Source organism: Melitaea cinxia, chromosome 15, assembly GCF_905220565.1.
Source record: "Melitaea cinxia chromosome 15, ilMelCinx1.1, whole genome shotgun sequence".
Classification (NCBI taxonomy): Eukaryota; Metazoa; Arthropoda; class Insecta; order Lepidoptera; family Nymphalidae; genus Melitaea; species Melitaea cinxia.
Window position 1 is genome coordinate 10,435,435 of NC_059408.1, and position 20,525 is coordinate 10,455,959.

General features: G+C 34.2%; 2 protein-coding genes across 2 annotated transcripts; one reads left to right on the top strand and one right to left on the bottom strand.

The window, feature by feature from the left end:
* The first annotated feature begins 1,922 nt into the window (after window positions 1-1,922).
* LOC123660251 (U6 snRNA-associated Sm-like protein LSm7) lies at window positions 1,923-4,298 on the top strand. Its single transcript, XM_045595347.1, has 3 exons — window positions 1,923-2,156; window positions 2,237-2,417; window positions 3,886-4,298. The coding sequence occupies exons 1-3, from the start codon at window positions 2,127-2,129 to the stop codon at window positions 4,023-4,025; spliced, it is 351 nt and encodes a 116-aa protein (XP_045451303.1). The 5' UTR covers window positions 1,923-2,126; the 3' UTR covers window positions 4,026-4,298.
* Window positions 4,299-8,860: 4,562 nt separating this feature from the next.
* LOC123660610 (chitin deacetylase 1) lies at window positions 8,861-19,907 on the bottom strand. Its single transcript, XM_045595667.1, has 8 exons — window positions 19,745-19,907; window positions 18,179-18,315; window positions 16,441-16,566; window positions 15,883-16,091; window positions 14,072-14,191; window positions 11,426-11,583; window positions 9,409-9,653; window positions 8,861-9,139 (listed from the first exon to the last, which is right to left on the bottom strand). Exons 1-8 carry the CDS (start codon window positions 19,890-19,892, stop codon window positions 8,861-8,863), a joined length of 1,422 nt encoding a protein of 473 aa, XP_045451623.1. The 5' UTR covers window positions 19,893-19,907.
* Between the last annotated feature and the right edge of the window lie 618 nt (window positions 19,908-20,525).

Consider the following 20,525-nt stretch of genomic DNA (forward strand, 5'->3'; position numbering starts at 1 on the left):
TGGCCCGAGCGCTGCACTAATCTCATTTTCGCAACACTTTCACGCAACAATGGTGTACGTGGATCTTCAGTGTCTCGAGTGTCAGGCTTGCGTGCGCTAAACGAATACAGCTGACCATAAAATTTCTCAACCTCTTCTCGGATCTGAGGACGAGAGCAAACGGTTCTGCCATCCACAGATTTTCCGCAGAGAGCTTCGCAAGAAGGCTTCTCCCCAACGGTCTTTGGAAAACTTTGGACCTGACTCTGTTCAATAAGAGTAGTAATCTCTCTCGTATTTGAGCAGTGGTTGTCTCGGCGTACAAGTTTTCCTATTATTTTTAGACAAAACGAAAGTTTAACAACCAAGTCAAACCGAGATCCATATTGGTCTATGGTACCCGAAATGAAGTTGTTCAGCATTATATTTACCTAGGCCATAGCGACTTCGAGAAGGAATTCGATATGAGAATTCGATTGGGCTGGGCGCGTTTGGCAGACTTCGTCGAGTCTTCGCTTCGAAAATTCCGCAATGCTTGAAAACAAAAGTCTTCGAGCAAAGCGTCCTGCTTATGTTAATATACGGAGCCGGGACGTGGACACTGACGAAGGGACTGGTCCACAAGTTTAAAGTCGCTCAACGTGCAATGGAACAGGCTATGCATGGGGTTTCTCTCAAAGATAGGTTTTGATAAAAGCCAACTCTGACCCACCTGTGACCAGTGACGTCATCTATGACGTCGAGCGATCGCTTGCGACAAACATGGACCATAGATGGAACGATAGAAAGGGCATTGCGGTCGTTGCAGTCGCTTAGTGTCAGTCATTAAGTCAGTCAGTTCAGCCTTTTGCAGTTCACGGCTGGATATAGGCTTCCCCAAGTTTGCACTAGACATCCCAGTTTGCCGCAATCCTCATCCAGCCTACACCGGCAATCTTACGTAGATCGTTAATTCAACAGGTTGGAGGACGTCCCACACTGCGCTTGCCAAGAGGCGGTCTTATTTAAATTATTTCTCAGTTAAATTATTTTTAGCTGTGTGGTTACAGCAGTAAAGATATAGCCACCCCCTCACTTCAATTTAGAACATAAAAAGCCGACGAGGAGTGTGGGTTTTTCCCCGGACAACTATTTTCGTAAACCCCGTTGTTACAGAGATATCGTGGTTGAAGTTTTGTGGTTCAATTTTTAAATCGAAAAAAATTAACCTAATAATAACGCTTGGCTCCGGCGCTGCGGAAAGTGCAGCCCTTCCGCCCTTGCGTGTGAAAGCCGCTACTCTACGCATTCGTTCGCCCGCTTTCGCAAGGCGGGTGAGGGCTTCCATCCCTCCACATCTCCGGCTCAAAAAAAAAAAAACACTAGGAGTAGGGCAGACCAAGACCACGTGGACAGTGGGGTGCTCCGATTCGCTTTTAGGTATTTTTCGAATTTCTATACCTATATTCTAGCATGCAATGTTACCAATTTTATTAGAATATTATGTCTGACGCGTTATTTTGTTTAAAAGTGTCTATTTGTCAGTCTTTAAAGGTTAGTTCGTATCATATTTTGATCTTGCAGTAAAGATCGTTTTTACGTACATTTGTTCGAACATAACGTGTGAAAGTCGCAGAACGGGGCGTGAGTACATTTCCCGCAGCACCAGAATTAAGGTAGAGTCAGAAATAACAAAAATTTAACCTCCCATAAATTAGTCACCTGTGATGTACATGTTAGCCAAATTGCGTTTACTTGTATTAAATTACTTTCTACATTAGTCTAATTTAATTTTGTCTCCAATCCAATCTGATTTCTAACTTTTTTTTTAAATATATCTTTACCTCTCTGTGATTTAGTTAATCGCGTTAATAAAGAATTAATATTCTCTTATTTTATGCTCTTTTAATTTAATTACATTACATATATTATTAATTACATTTTTTTAAACGCGCGTCACTTTAATAAACATAGTTTCTGAACATCAATAGTTAATGTCAAAAATATAACCTAAACTTAATAAGTTAATAACAAGCAAAGAATAAAATAGCTTGCTTATACAAATAACAAGTAACCAGATAACAAGTAACCAGATAACAAGTTTAATTTGTATATTGCTGTTTGTATCTGTTCATATTTTAGACATTAAATAATTAATTTTTCACGATATGGCATCTAAAGAAGGTGAAAAGAGTAAGGTAAGCAACCGTAATAACAACACTATCGACAAGATGTAATTGTTTTCTCTGTTTAAAGTTACTAACATTGATATTTACAGGGCGCGCAAGCAGGTGACAATAAAGAAAAAAGACGAAAAGAATCTATATTAGACTTAAGCAAATATTTGGAAAAGAGTATAAGAGTTAAGTTCGCTGGCGGGCGGGAAGCGGCTGGAATATTGAAAGGATATGACCCTCTATTAAATTTAGTTTTAGATAATACCACTGAGTTTCTGAGAGGTGTGTATGATTGTTTTTTTCCTTTTCTTTAATACTATACAGGGTTACTTGTAAAACACCAGCATCCTTGCATGACAAGATAGCTAACATTATGTACAACAACATTGTTCTACGACTTTTGACATAACACAATACATTAATTAAAAATGATTTTTTAATCTTTTATTGTACTGTCCTAACATTTGTAAGTCTATGTTTAATTGATTCGTTATTGAAAGAACGACGCAACGCTCGCGCGCGCTTGCACTGTTAATAATAATAATAATAAATAACACTTTCTCTGTCTGATAATTCTAGTTAATAAAATAATTCAAGTTAATAATATAAATTGTTTGATGGGTTTGTAGGCAGTATCACAGTATGTATGTCGCAGTGACTTAGGTAAATGTGTATGTAGATTAGCTATCTGAATTCTGAACATTCAAAATATGTGAAAATTATTAACGTACCTAATTATTATTCTTTAACGTTTACTAAAGTTTAATTAAACCAAATTAATATTAAATATTGGTAGCTAGGTATTATTCACTTTTCATTGTTTAATGCAGGCGAATTAAAAAAGTGGAATCAGCATATTTACAATAATTAAAAAATAAAAAATAATTGACAATAAAATAATATTTACAAACTAAATTCCTATTACCTCTACATCGCGCACATAGCGTTCAAAATAGTCACCATCACAACCATCACACAGACCACACCTAAAAATCAGCTGTTCACTAACACGTGCTAACACTTCCGAATTCGTTTTAATTTGATAATAATCATCCTCACCATTTCCGTGTATTCGACATTAGAATAGCAGTACGCCATGGTTATGAAATTACTTTAGTACAGATACAATACATCGATCGATACGAGTAAAATAAATACAAGTGGCACACAAAATCGTATGACGCGGGCGCATCAAAGTCGCCGCGCCGACTGCTTCGGCTAGCGAAATAGTTCAAGTTCAAGGGCACTAGCTCCACCACGGCCCTTCCTAAACCCCTCATTCACACCCGCAAGTGGTAACTGTTTACCTAATCTTTAGGATGCGCGTAGAGTTTATAACATTCAAACGGAAAATTAAATTAATTTTTTTGTTTATATGAAAGTAAAATCTAACAAATTATCAAAAGTCGTAGAACAAATGTTGTTACTTTTGATGTTAGCTATCTTGTCCTGCAAGGATGCTGGTGTTTTACAAGTAATCCTGTATAATTAGATAGGTAAATATTCCTACATAGTTTTCATACTATTTAATGTTTTCTTCTTTTAAATATTTAGGTTTAAAGTATAACCATATGACTTGCTGTAGTCCAAAGCATATGTTGTAGAAGAAATATGCACAGAAACTAAACATTTTGAACATGTAATTCTGTTGGTGGTTCTCATTATATAAATAAATATCTCAAAATATTACAAAGTAATTGTGGTTTCTTAATCAGGATAAATTACTGAGTTATTAACCTTATAATTACAGATCCAGATGACCCTTACAAGTTACTAGAGGATACAAGAGCACTAGGACTTGTTGTATGTAGAGGTACTTCTGTAGTACTAATTTGTCCTATGGATGGAATGGAAGCAATTCCAAATCCTTTCATTACTCAAGAAGGATAACATTATTTTTTTTTTAATTACTTAAAAATAAGTAATTTTTGTAAGTTAAGTAAATGATAAGCTTATAAATTGTCTTTTAATATTCTTAGATATTTGAAGTAATTTTCTCATAAACCTCCTTTTTGTGGTCAGATTATTTCAAATAATTATATAAAGCTAATTTAGAATTAATTATTAATGAATGTTTTATATTCGTATATCGATATTATTATTTTCGACATAGTTGTTAGCTTATACTTAATTAATTCAATATATATTTTATTTGAGACAATACTTAAAAGCATTTTATTCTTAATTACTTCATTTATACTTATTTTTGACCTCACGTTAGTAAGTGAGTGGATCATTATTTTTAAAAATGGTGAATTTATTTCATATTTTTGCGACTGCGGAGCAACTGAACAAACTAGAGCGTCGCTTTATTTTTGGCTTACATAAGTATGACCACATATCAAACTTTCGTGCTCAACTTAAATGGCTCCCAATCTGCCTTCGCTGTGATATGCACATCCTGTTGTTCCTCTACAGAATACTCCACGACCCTAATTCTCCTGCCTGCCGTACCTGCGTTCTCGTTTCCAAATCCTCCCTTCTCCCACACGTTCTAGGTGGTCTTGCATCACTACACTGCTCGACATACCGAAGAGCAACACCAAATTCCGCTTGCAATCTTTTTCGGTATATGGTGCATCGCTCTGGAACAAACTTCCTAAACATATCCAGCTTAGTCCTCCTATTTATACCTTCAAAAAGAAGCTGAAACAACACCTCACTCAAATTAATCCGTAAATATCTTTTCATTAATTTTTGCTTTTATTGTGTATTGTATAATATGTATATTATGTGTGTCTATTATGTGTATATTACTAGCAGACCCGGCAGATGTTGACCTGCCCAGAAAACAGCTACCAAATTTGATTGTTTACATACCGATATCAGCGCCACCTACCGTGTCCAATCGAGATAAAAACTACCCCCTCTCCCAAGTTAGACCAAATTACAGATACTTAAAAAATTTGACAAAAATTGGTTCAGTAGTTTCGGAGTTTATCGCCCACATACATCATGACACGAAATTTATATATATAGATTTATGTTTATAATCTTATACTAGCTGACCCCGCAAACGTTGTTTTGCCATAAAACAAAATACCAAATATTTTTCTCAATTTGATCGCAGCACCAACTGTCGGGACAAACTGAAATTAAAATAGAATAATATTTAATATTTGATGCTGCGATGGTAGCGCAGTCTACTGGATCCAATGTAAAACATTCCAAAATTAACAACTACTTATAAATGAAAAGTTAGTTAAATAAACATTTTCCAGTGGACCAAATTGTGAATCTAAACCATCCTCGATTCCCCTTGAACTCACACAACAAATTTCATCAAAATCGGTCCAGCCGTCTCGGAGGAGTTCGGTGACATACACACGCATACAAGAAATATATATATATAAAGATAAGTAGTGGTGTGTATATGTATTTAGTATGTATATGTAGCGTGTGTGTGTATATATATACTATATACAGGGTGACTGGTGAATTACTATCAATATTTACAGAGGATACTCGGTACATGATTCTCATTCGAATTATGTAAAAAAAAATAGGTACTTAATTTTTGACAAAATTCCCATAAATTTCAATTTAAATAAATGAAATGTAGACATATTAATTTTCAGCCATAATGGCGGCGCGTGCGGCCTTGGCCTTGTACTGTGCCGCTTGCCGCCGCACGCCGCAACCCCCGCCAATTCTAATTCCCCCCTAAATTCGATTAGTAGGTCACTAGGTCAGTTGGGCAAGCGCCGCCATAAGGTTTGTACGCTAGAATACGTCCATCTTTCCGCGCGCGCGCCTAGTGATCGATCTTACGCGTATACTTATTATGTCAAGTATGAATGTGACCTATTATAAGTAATTAGGTATGGCTTATCAATACACAAATGCAGAGTACTTAAAAGTGACCCGTTCGTGTTATATCGTGTAAAAGACAATAAGTATGGTTCATTTATTACGTAAGACGATTTAGGGGGAGAGGGGATCGATCATGTCTTTAGTCTCGATAGTTCTTAGGTAAAATTACAAAAATGCGCAAAGTGAAAATACCTTGAAAAATCGCGGACAACCGCGCGAGTGGCGACTAGTTGTCACTTGCTTTCGTAAACAACATTCGTTATTTCGTTGATTAATATTGTAGTTGAATAATAAATGGATTATTGAAGTGTGAATAGTTTCTTTTATTTGTTTTTTTTTTTTGTTAAGCCTCTGGACTGAAAATCTTATGTCGATAAAGATCAATAATTAAAACCAAAGTTTATTACTACCAAAAAATAAAAATTATTAGTACCTACCTAAAGTACAAATAAAAATAAACATTGAAACAAACCAAACGTGTATTCATTTTTTCGTTTAGATTCTTACGTAATAAATTAATATTTATCAAATTATCAAGGGGAATATTTATCAAGGGGAAGGGGGTCGGCCTAATCTTATCTTGGTATTTTTGCCTGTCCTAAGCCAAAATTAAAGTATGAAGGGGGAATGGATCATACTGGTTTATCAAAAGTAGCCTGCTACCCTGTTAACACTTGGCGGTGTTTGGACGTAGGTAAACGACTGCGCGATAACTTAATGTATCTATAATTTTCATATACCTACACACCTGCTTTGTGACGACTGCGCAGCTAGGGCGTCCAGACGACGCGTAATTAACGAGATAACTGTTGGTTAACTTTACTTAGAAGTTTATGAATATTTATTTTATATGTAATTTTTTTTCGTCATATATGATCGTCAATTAACACGTCCTCAAATATTGATAGTAATTCACCAGTCACCCTGTATATATATATATATATATAAATATATATATATATATATATATATATATATATATATATATATATATATGTAACTATGCTTGTAAATATTATAAAGGGAAACCTGTTATTGGCCTTATTTTTTTTTTTGTAATTTAGTTATAGTATGTATTAACTGAAACGCTGTTGGTTTTCTTAATAAATAAATAAATATATATATATTGTATGATGTTATGAATATTTAATTAGCTTTTTATTTTCAAGAATCTGTATATTATCTACGTTACTGCACTTTCTTAGCCTGCTATGTAACATTAGTTCTCACTATCACAGGTTGGCTGGAAGAGATTTCTTCTAGAGATAAGTCCACTGTTGCTAACTAAATTTGTATATAAATAACTGTACAAAAATTTTAAGTACAATAAAGAATATATATCATACACTTCTTATCTTTGAGACAACTGTTATATGTTATTACAACACGTATTACACTCAAACTTGACCAAAAGGATAAGAAATACAATAAAATGACTTAAGCACCAAACATTTAATAAAATATTAATTAATCACAGTAACTCAAGGTTTTAAAGATAAAGATATTTAATGTTGCTTACAATCATAGAAATAAATTAAGGTGCTTATATTTAATTATAATCTGTTCAAACAAAAAATAAAAATTAAAACTCTAACTCGAAGAGAGTTTCGTATCATTGTATGAAATGCAATTATTTATATACATTTTCTGTTACAATGTGTTATTGTATATATATTTAGACAGACACAGAATTTTACATTTTAAACCATTTTAATTTTCTAAGTACTCTACAAAGTTTAACAGTTAACATAACTAAAATTATAAATTATGTGGTGTCATGGGACACCAGGTAGGAACGAAGTTCCTTCAGATAGTATAGAAGCAACAATTTGAAGAAAAAAAATGTTGAATTTTATATAATTATATTTTCTAGTTCTTGTTTTTTAAAATTTTGTTGATTGGTTCTTAATTAAGTTAATAAAAGTATTTAGGAAATTTAGTATTTTAGAAAATAACAAATACCGTAAAATAAAATAAATCAAACAAAATAATAATAACAATAATAATTCAAACTATTAAGTGAAATAAAAAAACATGGCTTTATTTATTTTTGTCGACAGTATAAAATTACATAAATAATTTAAAAAAAAGTTTACTAGTAATATTTTAGTTTTACAAACGTCATATTATACAGTCGTGTGACTGATATTACGTCACTTCCGTTATATATTTTTCTTACGGTATTAGTATCACATTTTTTTCAGTTCGCTCGCCCAGCCAAATGTCAAGCCTGCCGTAAGGAACTTCGCTCCAACAAGAAATTAGAAGTATCGAAAATGGTAATACCTGACCTTGTTACCTCTCACTCAAGTATTATACAATATAGGTACATATACAAAAATACTACACTAAAACTTCTATGTTTTACTTATTTAAAATATATATATATATATATTATTTATGTGTTGTTTTTTAAGTTATAACCAACCTATACAAATAACTAAAATTGGAGTGTCTGTTTGTAATATTAAAATAACCGCTTTTTACAAAATGCGTATGGATTTATACACGGCACATATGCCAAAATAATATTTTTAACAATTTTTGTCACTGTCTGTTGTTTCCAGCTAATCTCTGAAATAAATAGCTGGGCCGATTTTGACGGGACATTAACTGGCAGATAGCTAATGTAATTTTATTTTAGAAATTTATTTACTTTATTAATCTGCGAAATGAACAATAACTTTTTTGTTAAATTCCACACGGACGAAGTTGCGGGCATAACTAGTCCAAAATATTATACCTATATTGGTATAATTGACAAGCTATTCTTGAATGAAAAACAAAATGTCAAGTACGGGTACAGTTCTATTCTTTGATGGCGCATCTATGTGATAACTAAAGTAAAAGATTTACAGTCCTTAAACATAATTGGTAACTTTGATATTATTTTATGTATCGTTCTAATGTTGTCATTCAAAACCGAATTCGTTTCTTATCCAGGGATAAGATTTTGGACAATCCATGCATGTAATCATATACTTGTCGTGTTCTAAGACTTTAGAAGGTAATTTGCAAGTATTTGGTTTATTGCAAGCAATTTCCATTTCTTCGAAGTGGCGGTTGTTACACTGCCATGGTTGAAACTTTCGGAGTTGTAAAACCGGCGTTGGTCGTTTTATCCAATCGATTACTTGACGATAGGTAACGAAGTAAACGTCAGGAAGTTTTAGCAGTTCATCTATGAATTTCTGTGGAATAAATATATATTTTTTAATAATAATGTAAAATACAAATTATGTTAGAAATTCAAAAACTTATTATAGATTAATATATGTTTTTATTTTGAAAGTAAAAAAATTACGTTAGTAAATAATATTTAAATGTAAGTTATTTTCGGCGAAAGTTAAACACAGTCATACATAATGTAAAAGAAAATTTTTGTACAGCAATTTGAGTCTTCCATTTAAGGTATTTTGTACTTATTTCAAAAATACTTAATATGTTTGGGAAACTATACCTTCAAAGCAGTCAAGTAGTTAGTATTCTTCAACCACGTCGCGCTAAGATGTACACCAAACGGTGCTCGATTTTTTAAATAATGTCGTTTAAAATTGTTTAATAATATTTCATATACGTCATCTCCGGTGATATTAGAGGGACAGTAGTCTAACGTGGCGCAAGTGTGGTCACCATTGACAAGGGGATTTATGACCATTTCCCATAAACCAGCGTAGCTTCTTGTAGGACAGTATTGATTGTTTCCTAAAAAAACATACGAAAGAAATGTAAGAATTAAAAGCTATTACGGCATATGTACAAAAATATATTTTAATTGAGGTACGGCACAGCAGGAAATTTACTGCTCTAAACATGGAGCAGCCTGACTGTTGTAGTACCTCGACTATAATAATATACTGTTTTCATGCAGTGTTATGTTTCTGTTGGTGAGTAAGGTGACCAGAACTTCTGGAGAGAATTTAGGAATAGGGTCGATCGGCAACGCGCCTGCAATGTTTCTGGTGTTGCAAACGTCTATAAGTTACGTTAATTTCTAACCATCAGGTGAGCCGTACGCTTGTTTGCTGACCTAGTTACATAAAAAAAAAGTTAAAGCGAAAATGTACTAGACATACTTAGAATAATTTGAAGATATAATGTTAAAATGATTGCAAAATTACATAATTTGAATGGTATCTTCGCTCATTATTGTTATAGTAAGTGGTAACTTTTACATAATCTTTCACACGTCCCACTTATCGGTTATGGAAACTTGTTTTTCTTATTAAATCATATCTGTGATCTTTAAGTAACTATTAAATGTTGCTCGCTTTAGCCTATCTCAGTCTGCTGGACGTAAGCCTCCCCAAACTCGCGCAAAATTTCCCCACCAAAAAACCAGGCACCAGCCATATTACGTAGATCATCGGTACAGCGGGCCTGGGGGCGTCTCACACTGCGTTTGCCAATACGAGGTCTCCACTCCAGGACATGTCTGTTCCAACGGCCATCGGTCCTGCGATAGTGGTGACTAGCCCAATGCTACTTTTACTTGCTTATTGAGAGCATTATCACTTATTTTGGAGAACAGAATAAACACATTCTTGAACCATGCCTCCGGCGTGGTGCCTTGGCGGATGGTGGCATTTAAGAGCTTTGCCAAGGCTTTCAGTACAGGTCATCCTACGGCCTTAAAGAGCTCAGTGATAACTCCTCATCTCTCGAGGACCTGCCGGTTTTAAATTGCTTGAGCGCCGCACTAATCTCGTCTACTAAAATATCCGAGATGTCTTCAGAAAAGGGCGCAACAATGGTGTACGTGCATCTTCGGCGTTCCGAGTCTCAGACATGTGTGAGCTCGATGAGTACAGTTGTCATAGAATTCCTCGAATTCTTGAATGTAAGTGCGAGAGTAAAGAACTTTGCCTTCCGCTGTTTTAAGCTTCGGAAGAACACTTCTTCCCAAAACTTTCGATCCCTTTTTATTCTCTATAAGAGCTGTAATATCTCTTGTATTTGAGCAGTGGAGGTCTCTGTGTATGAGCTTCCTCTTGGAAATAGCCTTCTGTACTGGTGAAGCTGCTTGAGCTTCATTAGATTTAAGATTTCGAGAGTAAGTTTCGACTGCTTTACTGATCTGAATATACTAATGTTTAGTTTTTATAAACAAAATATGGGCAGAATATAAATGGGACTCTTAACAAAATAAGTACCCACTTATTACATATCTTAACAAGTAGCCAAGTGGCTTCAAACGATTTATAACAATTTTATTTAAGATTGATAAGTGTAGGTACTTACTTTTTTTTATTATTCTTTTATTAATTTTAGGGACTTTTGTCCTGTACGGACACACCAGTCCCATTTTTACTTTTATAAAATAATCGCAATACGCACAATAAACTTAAATAAAAATACCTCAATTATTAAAATCTATTTACATAAATCAACAAGGGATAATTTATAAAAATCTAAAATCATTCTAGCAGATTAAGTGTATTGACTAGTACCAGAATTAATAAAAAATAGTGTATTACCTGTACAAGGATGAGGCATTTTGTAGTCTAACGTATATGGCCAGTACGGAGGATTGGCTAATGGCGCTACCACTGTAGCGTCATACACGAAGCCGAACTCCTGCATCATAAGAAATTGTCTGTTCCATCCAACAGACAAAAATGGAACCCGCATTCCTCTAGAATATAAACATTATTAATTTTGAACCTTTTGATTTAAAAATAAACATTCGTATTTTAAACAGTTAAATAAGAGAAAAAAAAATAGACCCTGCTGTTTTAAATGTTTAAACGGTCATTCTCCAATTCGGCGTTCTTTGCCTAATTACCGTGACGTTTTTTATTTTTCACTGATTTGACTTAAACACATTAAAATATGAAACAAATCAAAAATACGAATTCAATAATTAATTTGGCACGTGACAGTTAATTGTGGTTTTCTAGATAATGAGACTTAAAAAAATTATGGTTATGGTAATTAGAAAATGTTTATATTTAATGTAACGGTAATTAGAAAATATGCTGTGTGGTTACGGCAGTAAGAATATAGCCACTCCCTCTCTTCCCGTGAGTATCGTAAGAGGCGACTAAGGGATTACACAGTTCCACTACCACCCTGGAACTTGGAAGTGCCGACCGATGGCGGGATAGTCATCCAACTACTGGTTTTGAAATACACAGGCCGAAGACGGGCAGCAGCGTCTTAGGTGCAACAAAGCCAGCCCTACGGTCTCCAACCCACCTGCCCAGCGTGGTGACTATGGGCAAGACAAGACACATGAGTTCACACCACGTTTTTCTTGAAATATATTCTCTCTTGCCAGGACAAATGCGACTGTTCTCATCTTGCTCTACAAAAATTTGGACGTCTTGTTTGGTTTTCTCTACAGTAGTCCCTATATTGTTAATATGTAAATACTTTGGTTCTATTTCTTTATCATAACTTTGTTTTGGTTTTTATGACATTTCTTTATTTGTTTTCTATACATGCCTTCTAAATAACAATAAGAGTGAGATTTTTTTACGTATCGGTTTCTCGACAGTTATCTTTGAAGATGGTGAAGTTGGTGTTGAACACAAGGAAGACGCTCGTTCCGTAATATTCACACTTGTATCTTTATTTTCGATCAAATGCTCATTATTGATTAATAATAAAATAACATACTTTCAGTAGAAGATGATGACAGAGCACTAGATGAACGCGGCGTTGATGTGGTTAAAGAAGGTTTAAAATTTGGTGTCTTTTTCAAGGGAACTAATTCTTTTTCAAAAGAAGTCGACTGCAGAAAAATTTTCGTCTTGCTGATTATCTTCTTTTTTGATTTGGGATTTTCGGGACAATTTTGTACTCTTTTAGTGTACTTTTTAGCGCAGCGAGTATGATAAATCATTGAGATGTGGTGTGACAAAGTTTCAAGAGGATCTGTTATATTGTTATCAAGCACCTCTATATCTAAGGTCACTTCTTCCTCGATTGTTTTCAATTTTCCCTTTTCCTTTTGTCTTTTATAGTAAGCTCTGAAATTTTCTCTACTTCTTTTTTGAGTTTTCTTCCGGCTTTTGGTGAACTTTCGCAGATAGGCAGAATTTTTTAATTTTTTTTTATTGTACCCTTCTTTCTCCTTTATTTTTTTTTGATTGCTAATACAAAAAGGGGCATTTTTAATTCGTTCTCGGCATTGTCGCGCGGCAAGCCTTCTATTTTCTTTAACTTCCTCTTTGGTCTTTTTAGGTTTTCCTATCTTATAAATTAAATAATTTGACGAATATAGATATATTTACGGACAATAATAATAATAATCTACGAAAACCGCGGTAAACAAGTATTACTTTTTCATACAACGGTAATTATAAACATATGGTAATTAGTATACGGTAATTAGAAAACGATAAATTTTCATAAAAATGTTTAAAACCGACACAGTATACAAATTCTAGCTTATTACAACGTTCGGAGGCCAAAGTACTGTCTCCATTTACATGATCAACTTGGGTCTATCTTAAAAATCTAGTATTAAAATAAGAACAACGGTAATTAGAAAAGTTTTTAACCAAGGCTACGGTAATTATATACTCACGTGCTTCATTGGCGGTACACTAACATGAGTGTCATACAACTGCTGATGGACCTCGGTACACACTGAGGAGACGCGATGCGTACGGTAGTGATGTGCCAAATACTTTTATTTAGGGATGTGCACTCGAGAACAGCAGATGTTACGGTAATAAGAAGTTTCCATTGGACATACGATTACTTCATAATAATTATTTGTAGACTGGTTCTATTGAGTTGATATTTTGTTATGCGATACACGCTGCTTAATATCGTTTAAAACGTTGAGTGGATCAAAGTAAATCTATACGCTATAAAAATTACAAGCAAGTTTTAAGATTAAGTTGGTGTGCGGACACGCCACGGTAATTAGAGAACAGAGGTTTTTTGAACATAAGTTAAATTAATTTAGTCTTAATTACTTAAAACAGAAGCCAATATTTTTTTTACAGCTAGGTACGGATGCTATCTAAAATATATAAAAAAGTGCATGATTGAATATGATGATATTACGGTTTAAACAAGCCCGGACACGAAAAATTTGCTAATCGGAGAATGGCCGTAAACTGCTTAAATAGTAGGTACGAGTAAGACCAAAAACATGTGAATACTACCTGAAATCTTCCATCCAAACTTTTCCGAATCTATTGATTATGTTAGCTTGTCCGACCATTTCGTCGAACCAGTCTTCGACGGTAGCATTCTTTGACCACCATTCCTCCGGGCCGCGTTGTCTAAAATATAGGTGAGTGGTATATTCTTAAATGGAATTACCTCACTGAATTCGACAGTTGTTTTTTTACTTTGTAGGAGACAACGGACCGCAAAGAAAAAGGGTCAGTTAGAAAATCTTCAATATCTTCAAAAGTACCTGACCTAGCTTTATGAAATAAAGACTACATTAAAGAATATTTAATTCCACATAAAATAATATATGTAATCTTGTTATCTATTTATGATAATTGTATAATAAAACTGAAAAAGTAATAATGGTCGTTTTTGAATTTAGTACCAAAAAATTCAAATTAATTGTTTCACGTTTGTTTTAGTTTTGCAATAACAAGTTATAAATATGGTATCTCTGCCTTATACATTTTAATATCCCAAAAATATCATATCGTTAACTGCTGAAGAATGTACCAGGATCCTTACAATGCTTGAAGATGGGCACAGTGAAATACAGTGAGAACTGTTGGTGTGACTCTTTGTATAGTTCAGCGATTCCAGTGCTTCCCTGAAACTGAATTCAATCTTCGAAGACCAGGAAAAAGCTGAATAAGGTGCACGATGACGTGGAAAGATTGCTATATAGTGTTAACAATTTTGAGAAATCGCTTTCTTACGGCTATTGAAGTAGAGAGCCATCGTTTACGAGCTAGAGGAAACAATCTGAGTACAGACACAGTAAGCCAGCATCTGGCTGTAGCAAATTTAGAGTCATTAAGACTTGCAAATTGTACAAAACTAAAAAGACACCACAGAAATTCAAGGTTGAGTTATAGTAGAGAACCTGAGAATTGGACCCTGAATGATTGATGGTCAAGATTTATGGTATAAGATGAGACTAGATTCTATTTATACAAGCAAGATGGAGGAAAAGAGTGTACGGAAGAGCAGGAGAGCGCTATAACCAAGCCAGTATAGGAGATAAAGTACCATACGGTAGAGACTCTGTTCACGTATGGGCTGGGATTTCTTCAGAAAGCCGCACTGGGCTAATGGTTTTATAAAATGGAACTTTAAGAACTTTCGAAAGAAGCTCTAATAGAGGAATGGCAGAATAATCCGCAGCAACGCCTCAATAACCTAGTAGAAAATATGCCGAATCGCATCACAGCAGTATTGAGAGCTCGCAGAGGCAACATAAAGTATTAAAATGCCTGAAAACGGCACATCTGCAACTAATCTGCATTTACGAAAATACTGGAAAAATTATGCATTTTTATTTATTTCACATCACATTTATTGAGAATAAAAAACTTGAATTAACTGTTTTTGTTTCCATTAAAGCATATATAATCTTTAATTTAGTCTTTATTTCATAAGCTAGAAAGGTACCTTTAAAGATAGGTGGCGAATGCTAGCGCGACCTCATCTCGCCCCACCCAGGTGGACAACTGCTCACACGTGATGGTATTTTAGTCAGTAGGAGTCTGACAACTCCCTCCCTCTGGCGCCCTCGCGCCGGAGGGTATCCATGATGGATTTCCCCCACGTAAAAAAAAGGTACCTTTGAAGATAGTGAAGATTTTCTAACCGACCCTTTTTCAGTCGGTTGTAATAATCTCTGGATCTTTTTTTTGTTACTAAAGATATAATTATTACGTAAGCGCTAGACTAGCAAATTTTGAATTTTTCCACTATAATGCAAAAACAGAGGTCATAGATTTTAAACCTGTCTGTTACTCTTTAAAATTAAACGTACGTTATAGAGTGAACTGCGATTTCGTGTCCATCGTTCCACAATTTCTGTACGTGTCGGTAGTTAGTGTACGGATGCGATACAAAGAATGTCGCCCTTATATGACATCCGTTAGGATTTGTGCGATCAGGCGTAAAGAGATGCCTCGAATACGTGTCCCAGTTTTCGTGGTTAACTGCCCCATCGAATGTTAGAGTTATCATTTGTGGTGTCTGAAAACATTTTTTTAAATAGTTTGTCATATTTTAATGTGGTTTTAAATCTTAAAATGTAAAAATCAGGGTTATAATATGAAAGCTCTAAGAATGTAAATCAATTTTAAAATAAACACAGTAAATATAAGTAGTTTTATGGCAATCTCGAATTATTAACACGTCTCCAAAGAATCGTCTCTTCAATGCGGAAATGAAATAAGAAGTCGACTCTCACACAATTCTTCTGGATATGTCTATAAGAGGAGTGCACTGTATTCTTTGATAGGCAGTACAGTACAATAAACAAAATTTGCGCCTTGTCCACGTTGTTTGTGTTTTTCGCAATTTAAGTCTTAGTTAACGTTACCTGGCTCGGAACAAGGTTGTTGGGCGTTTGATTTCCATCCTTCGTGCAAAAGCATTCGGGTAAGTGACACAGACCTGTGTCGCAAGGTGCAGCGGCGTTGGGATCGTAGGTGACATCGCACCAACCCTAAAAGAGAATTACGTATTGTAATAAGCTTTTTACCTTTATTTTATTATAATACATTTATTTTATATGTTTTGTTCAAACACAAACTTATTTAAGCGCTTTATTTGTTTATTTATTTAAACTTTATTACACAACTTAACATAACATGTTGCGGACTTAAAGCCTTACAGTCTTATATATCTAACATATATATCTAACCACCAACCTTAAGAGTTACAAAATAAAAAACAGAGTTGCGGTAATTTTATATTATAATAAAAAAAAAACAAACGGAAGTAATAATAAGAACAACAAATCAAGAAACTAAATAAATAAAAAAGGTGTATTTGGAATATAGTACGCATTTTCTTACATGCAAAAATATACATACATACATGCATACAGCAAAGCAAAGAGTCTATACAAGAATGAATGCGTCTATGTGACATATATTTCATAATATAATCACAAACAGCCTAAGAAATTTTTTAACGCACATAATTAGAAGAAGAGAAAATAATTGTGTTTGCTGGCAAATGAAGAAAAACCGACTTAAATTACGTCGACAAGTAATACAACGTAGGTAGACGAAAAAATAGTCAAGTAACTACGCATTATCAAAGATTACTCCAAAAGTTGTAATCAGATCTCAATGAAATTCAAATGTGACCACATGATAAACATCGGCTTTCGATGAAATTAAAAATCATCAAAATCGATTCACCTAGTAAAAAGTTATGCGGATTTTAGAGGGTTTCCCTCGATTTCTCTGGGATTCCATCATCACCTGGTTTCCTTATCATGGTACCACACTTGGGATATCTCCTTACCAACAAAAAAAGAATTATCAAAATCGGGTCATAAACGACGAAGTTATCTCCGAACATACATAATATATCGCTTCAGCCTGTAATATTCCACTACTGGGCATAGGCCTCTTTCCCCATGTAGGAGAAGGATCAGAGCTTAATCCACCACGCTGCTCCAATTCGGGTTGGCGGATGTATTCCCTACTATGAGTAACGATCGCTATCAGGTGTACTTGATAACAACCGGGACCGATGGCTTAACGTGCTCTCCGAGGCACGGTGGGGAGACCCACAAGGACTGCACAAACACCCAGACCATGACAAACACCTGTATGGCCAATACAAATGTTTGTCATGTGCGGGGATTGAACCCGCAACAGGCACAATCCATGACCGTAACCGTTGCGCCGACGCGGCATCTTTTGTTTGTTGAGGTTTATTATACATCACCTACTTATTTATTTAATTTTTTTTCCTCTTAATCCTAACCCTAAGGTTGCCTGGAAGAAATCGTTATCGAGCAATAAGGCCGCCTCATTGTGCATTATACATTATATATATATACGCGGTCGAATTAAGTAACCTCCTCCTTTTTTGAAGTCGGTTAATAAATGTAGAAGAAAATCAATTATTTCATAATTTAAATGAATCTAGGTACTTTTCAATTTAGGTTTTCTAACGCTTTTATTTTGATAAACTAAGAATTAGTACCTAAGTATATATCCGATATGCTTATATCGACCTTCCTTGTAACCGAAAAATTCGAGATCTATGATAGACAATATAAGAAAAAATATGATTATTATGCAATTTTGTACAATTACCTCATCAGAAGAATCTTCGCAATCAGAAGAACCATCGCAAAAATATTCAGCGGGAACACAAGTATTGTCAGAGCAACCGAGATGTGTCTCGTTAGCGCATCTCGCGTCTTCCAACAGTGGCTTAGGTATTAATGTTTCTAAAACATTAAATATTAATAAGGTTGAGTGTGTATAATATGTAAATTAAAATAATTTTAATTATAATACAGTATGAAACAAAAAGAGCATTTTTTTTTATTGGTAATGATTTCTGATTATGACCAAAATGAATGACTTAACGAAAATTATGTTGTGCAACTATTAGTGGTATTTTCGCTTTCTCTTTGGGCAGTTCACAGGTATGTCTTGATATTTCCGGTTATTATTTCTGTAATATCATATAAGAATTATATGTATTTCGTTTTAAAGGTAAGTATTGCCTAAACCACTTGTTAACAAGCGTACTGTTATTTCTACGCAGTCATTAAATTTAATAAACACTCAAATTAAAATTATACTTATAATTGAATCTGTCTTCTCCCTATTTCTTAAGGCCTTTATACAAACTGTGCCAATGGCGTTACCCGCTGCATAAATTTTTCGATTATTATTCAAAATAATAAATAAACTAATCGCTTCAAACTCAAAGGGTCCCACTAGGATTTAGGTACTTCTCTGTCGGGGATCCGACACTCATACGCAAGCACTAGCGCCCAGATCACGAAAACGCTTATACGGCCTATAGAAATGTTTGCCATGAGCGAGGATTGAATTCACAGCCGGAGGAACCAGGACAAGTGGAATCAGTCAGTACTATGGCCGCTGCACCAAAGCATCGTCTAAATAATATAACTTTTTGGAACGAAGTTCCTTACGGCAGGCTTGACATTTGGCTGGGCGACCGAACTGAGAAAAATGTGAGACTAAAACCGTAAGAAAAATATATAACGGAAGTGATGTAATATCAGTCATACGACTGTATAATATGACGTTTGTAAAACTAAAATATTACTAGTAAACTTTAAAAAAAAAAAAATAAAGACATGTTTTTTTTATTTCACTTAATAGTTCGAATTATTATTATTATTTTGTTTGATTTATTTTATTTTACGGTATTTGTTATTTTCTAAAATACTTAATTTCCTAAATACCTTTACGTACATAATAAAAACCAATCAACAAAATTAAAAAAAAATCAAGAACTAGAAAATATATATAAAATTCAACGTTTTTTTTTTTTCAAATTGTGTTGCTTCTATATTATCCGAAGGAACTTCGTTCCTACCTGGTGTGCCATGACACCACATAATTATTTAGTGAACCGATTAGTTAAATCAAATGGTTCGTAAAGGATATGTTGTTGTATCACTTTTTTGCGATGTTTTTAGATAAGTAATTCTTGTATTACCATTAATCGTAAAAGTCACTCAATAGTAATGCACGTTCAAAGAAGCAGACATACAGATTTACATTCCAAGAACATACCATGTGATAATTCGTATGTCTTACGTAATTTAAATATCATCTATCTTTATCTTTATAAATATAGGTTATATCTTTTAAAATATACCAGTCGTAATATCATACCAGTTGTAAGGTCACAATTGTGTACGTTTTGCGGCATATCGCACAGTTGTCGGTTGACATCGAAGAGTAGACCTTTAGAGCATTGGAAGTCGAACACATCGCCTTCTAAGCAAAGGTAGTAGCGGGAGCACTCGTCACTCGTCCACATTACATCTTCCTTTCGATCAGGGTTCCTTTCGAAATATGGATTTAATCTTTAGAATATCTGTCTATTGTGCAACTAACAAAAAGTATTTTTGTTAAGGTAAAGTCATCGAAAATGAGATGTTTCTCTATTTACTGTGCTCTCTTTTTAAATAATAGGTATACATCATTATTTATTTTTACTTTATTGTTTAATTTCTTTTCATTTTTATTGGAATTGTAAATAACTTCAAGATTCTGGAAAATTATTTACGCGTACAGAATTCTGATCTTGATGAAACGCTTCCGATTCAATAGCAGCGAAAGTGGATTTCTCAAGACGCGGCAGGAAATGATAATATCACGGAATACGACACGGTAGCATGCTGTCAAGGTTGGCGAAAGTGCTGTTGGGTCAATGTCCTGCCGCATTAAATAGGCGAACGGGGAAATTATGCTACAACTATTTACATTGTCGTGCGTTAATCGTCTTGCGTGACTATGTTTACTGCATTTGCGGAACTTCTTAATTAGTCTGTTAAGTTCGTTGCTCATATGCGTGTAATTTTTTATAGGTATATAGGTCTTAACTTACTTAATGAAAAACTAGACTTCACCGACGTCTTAAAAAATCATGAAATAAATATAAAATTATATT

Bases quoted from the DNA above. Each gene is read 5' to 3' on its own strand.
- LOC123660251 (XM_045595347.1), top strand. From the start codon at position 2,127: ATGGCATCTAAAGAAGGTGAAAAGAGTAAG. The intron at 2,157-2,236 runs GTAAGCAACCGT...TGATATTTACAG, and splicing joins AAGAAGGTGAAAAGAGTAAG to GGCGCGCAAGCAGGTGACAA. The intron at 2,418-3,885 runs GTGTGTATGATT...TTATAATTACAG, and splicing joins TACCACTGAGTTTCTGAGAG to ATCCAGATGACCCTTACAAG.
- LOC123660610 (XM_045595667.1), bottom strand. From the start codon at position 19,892: ATGTGGACGAGTGACGAGTGCTCCCGCTACTACCTTTGCTTAGAAGGC. The intron at 11,584-14,071 runs GTAGTATTCACA...TTTATATTCTAG, and splicing joins GTTTGGATGGAAGATTTCAG to AGGAATGCGGGTTCCATTTT. The intron at 9,140-9,408 runs GTATAGTTTCCC...TTTATTCCACAG, and splicing joins ACTACTTGACTGCTTTGAAG to AAATTCATAGATGAACTGCT.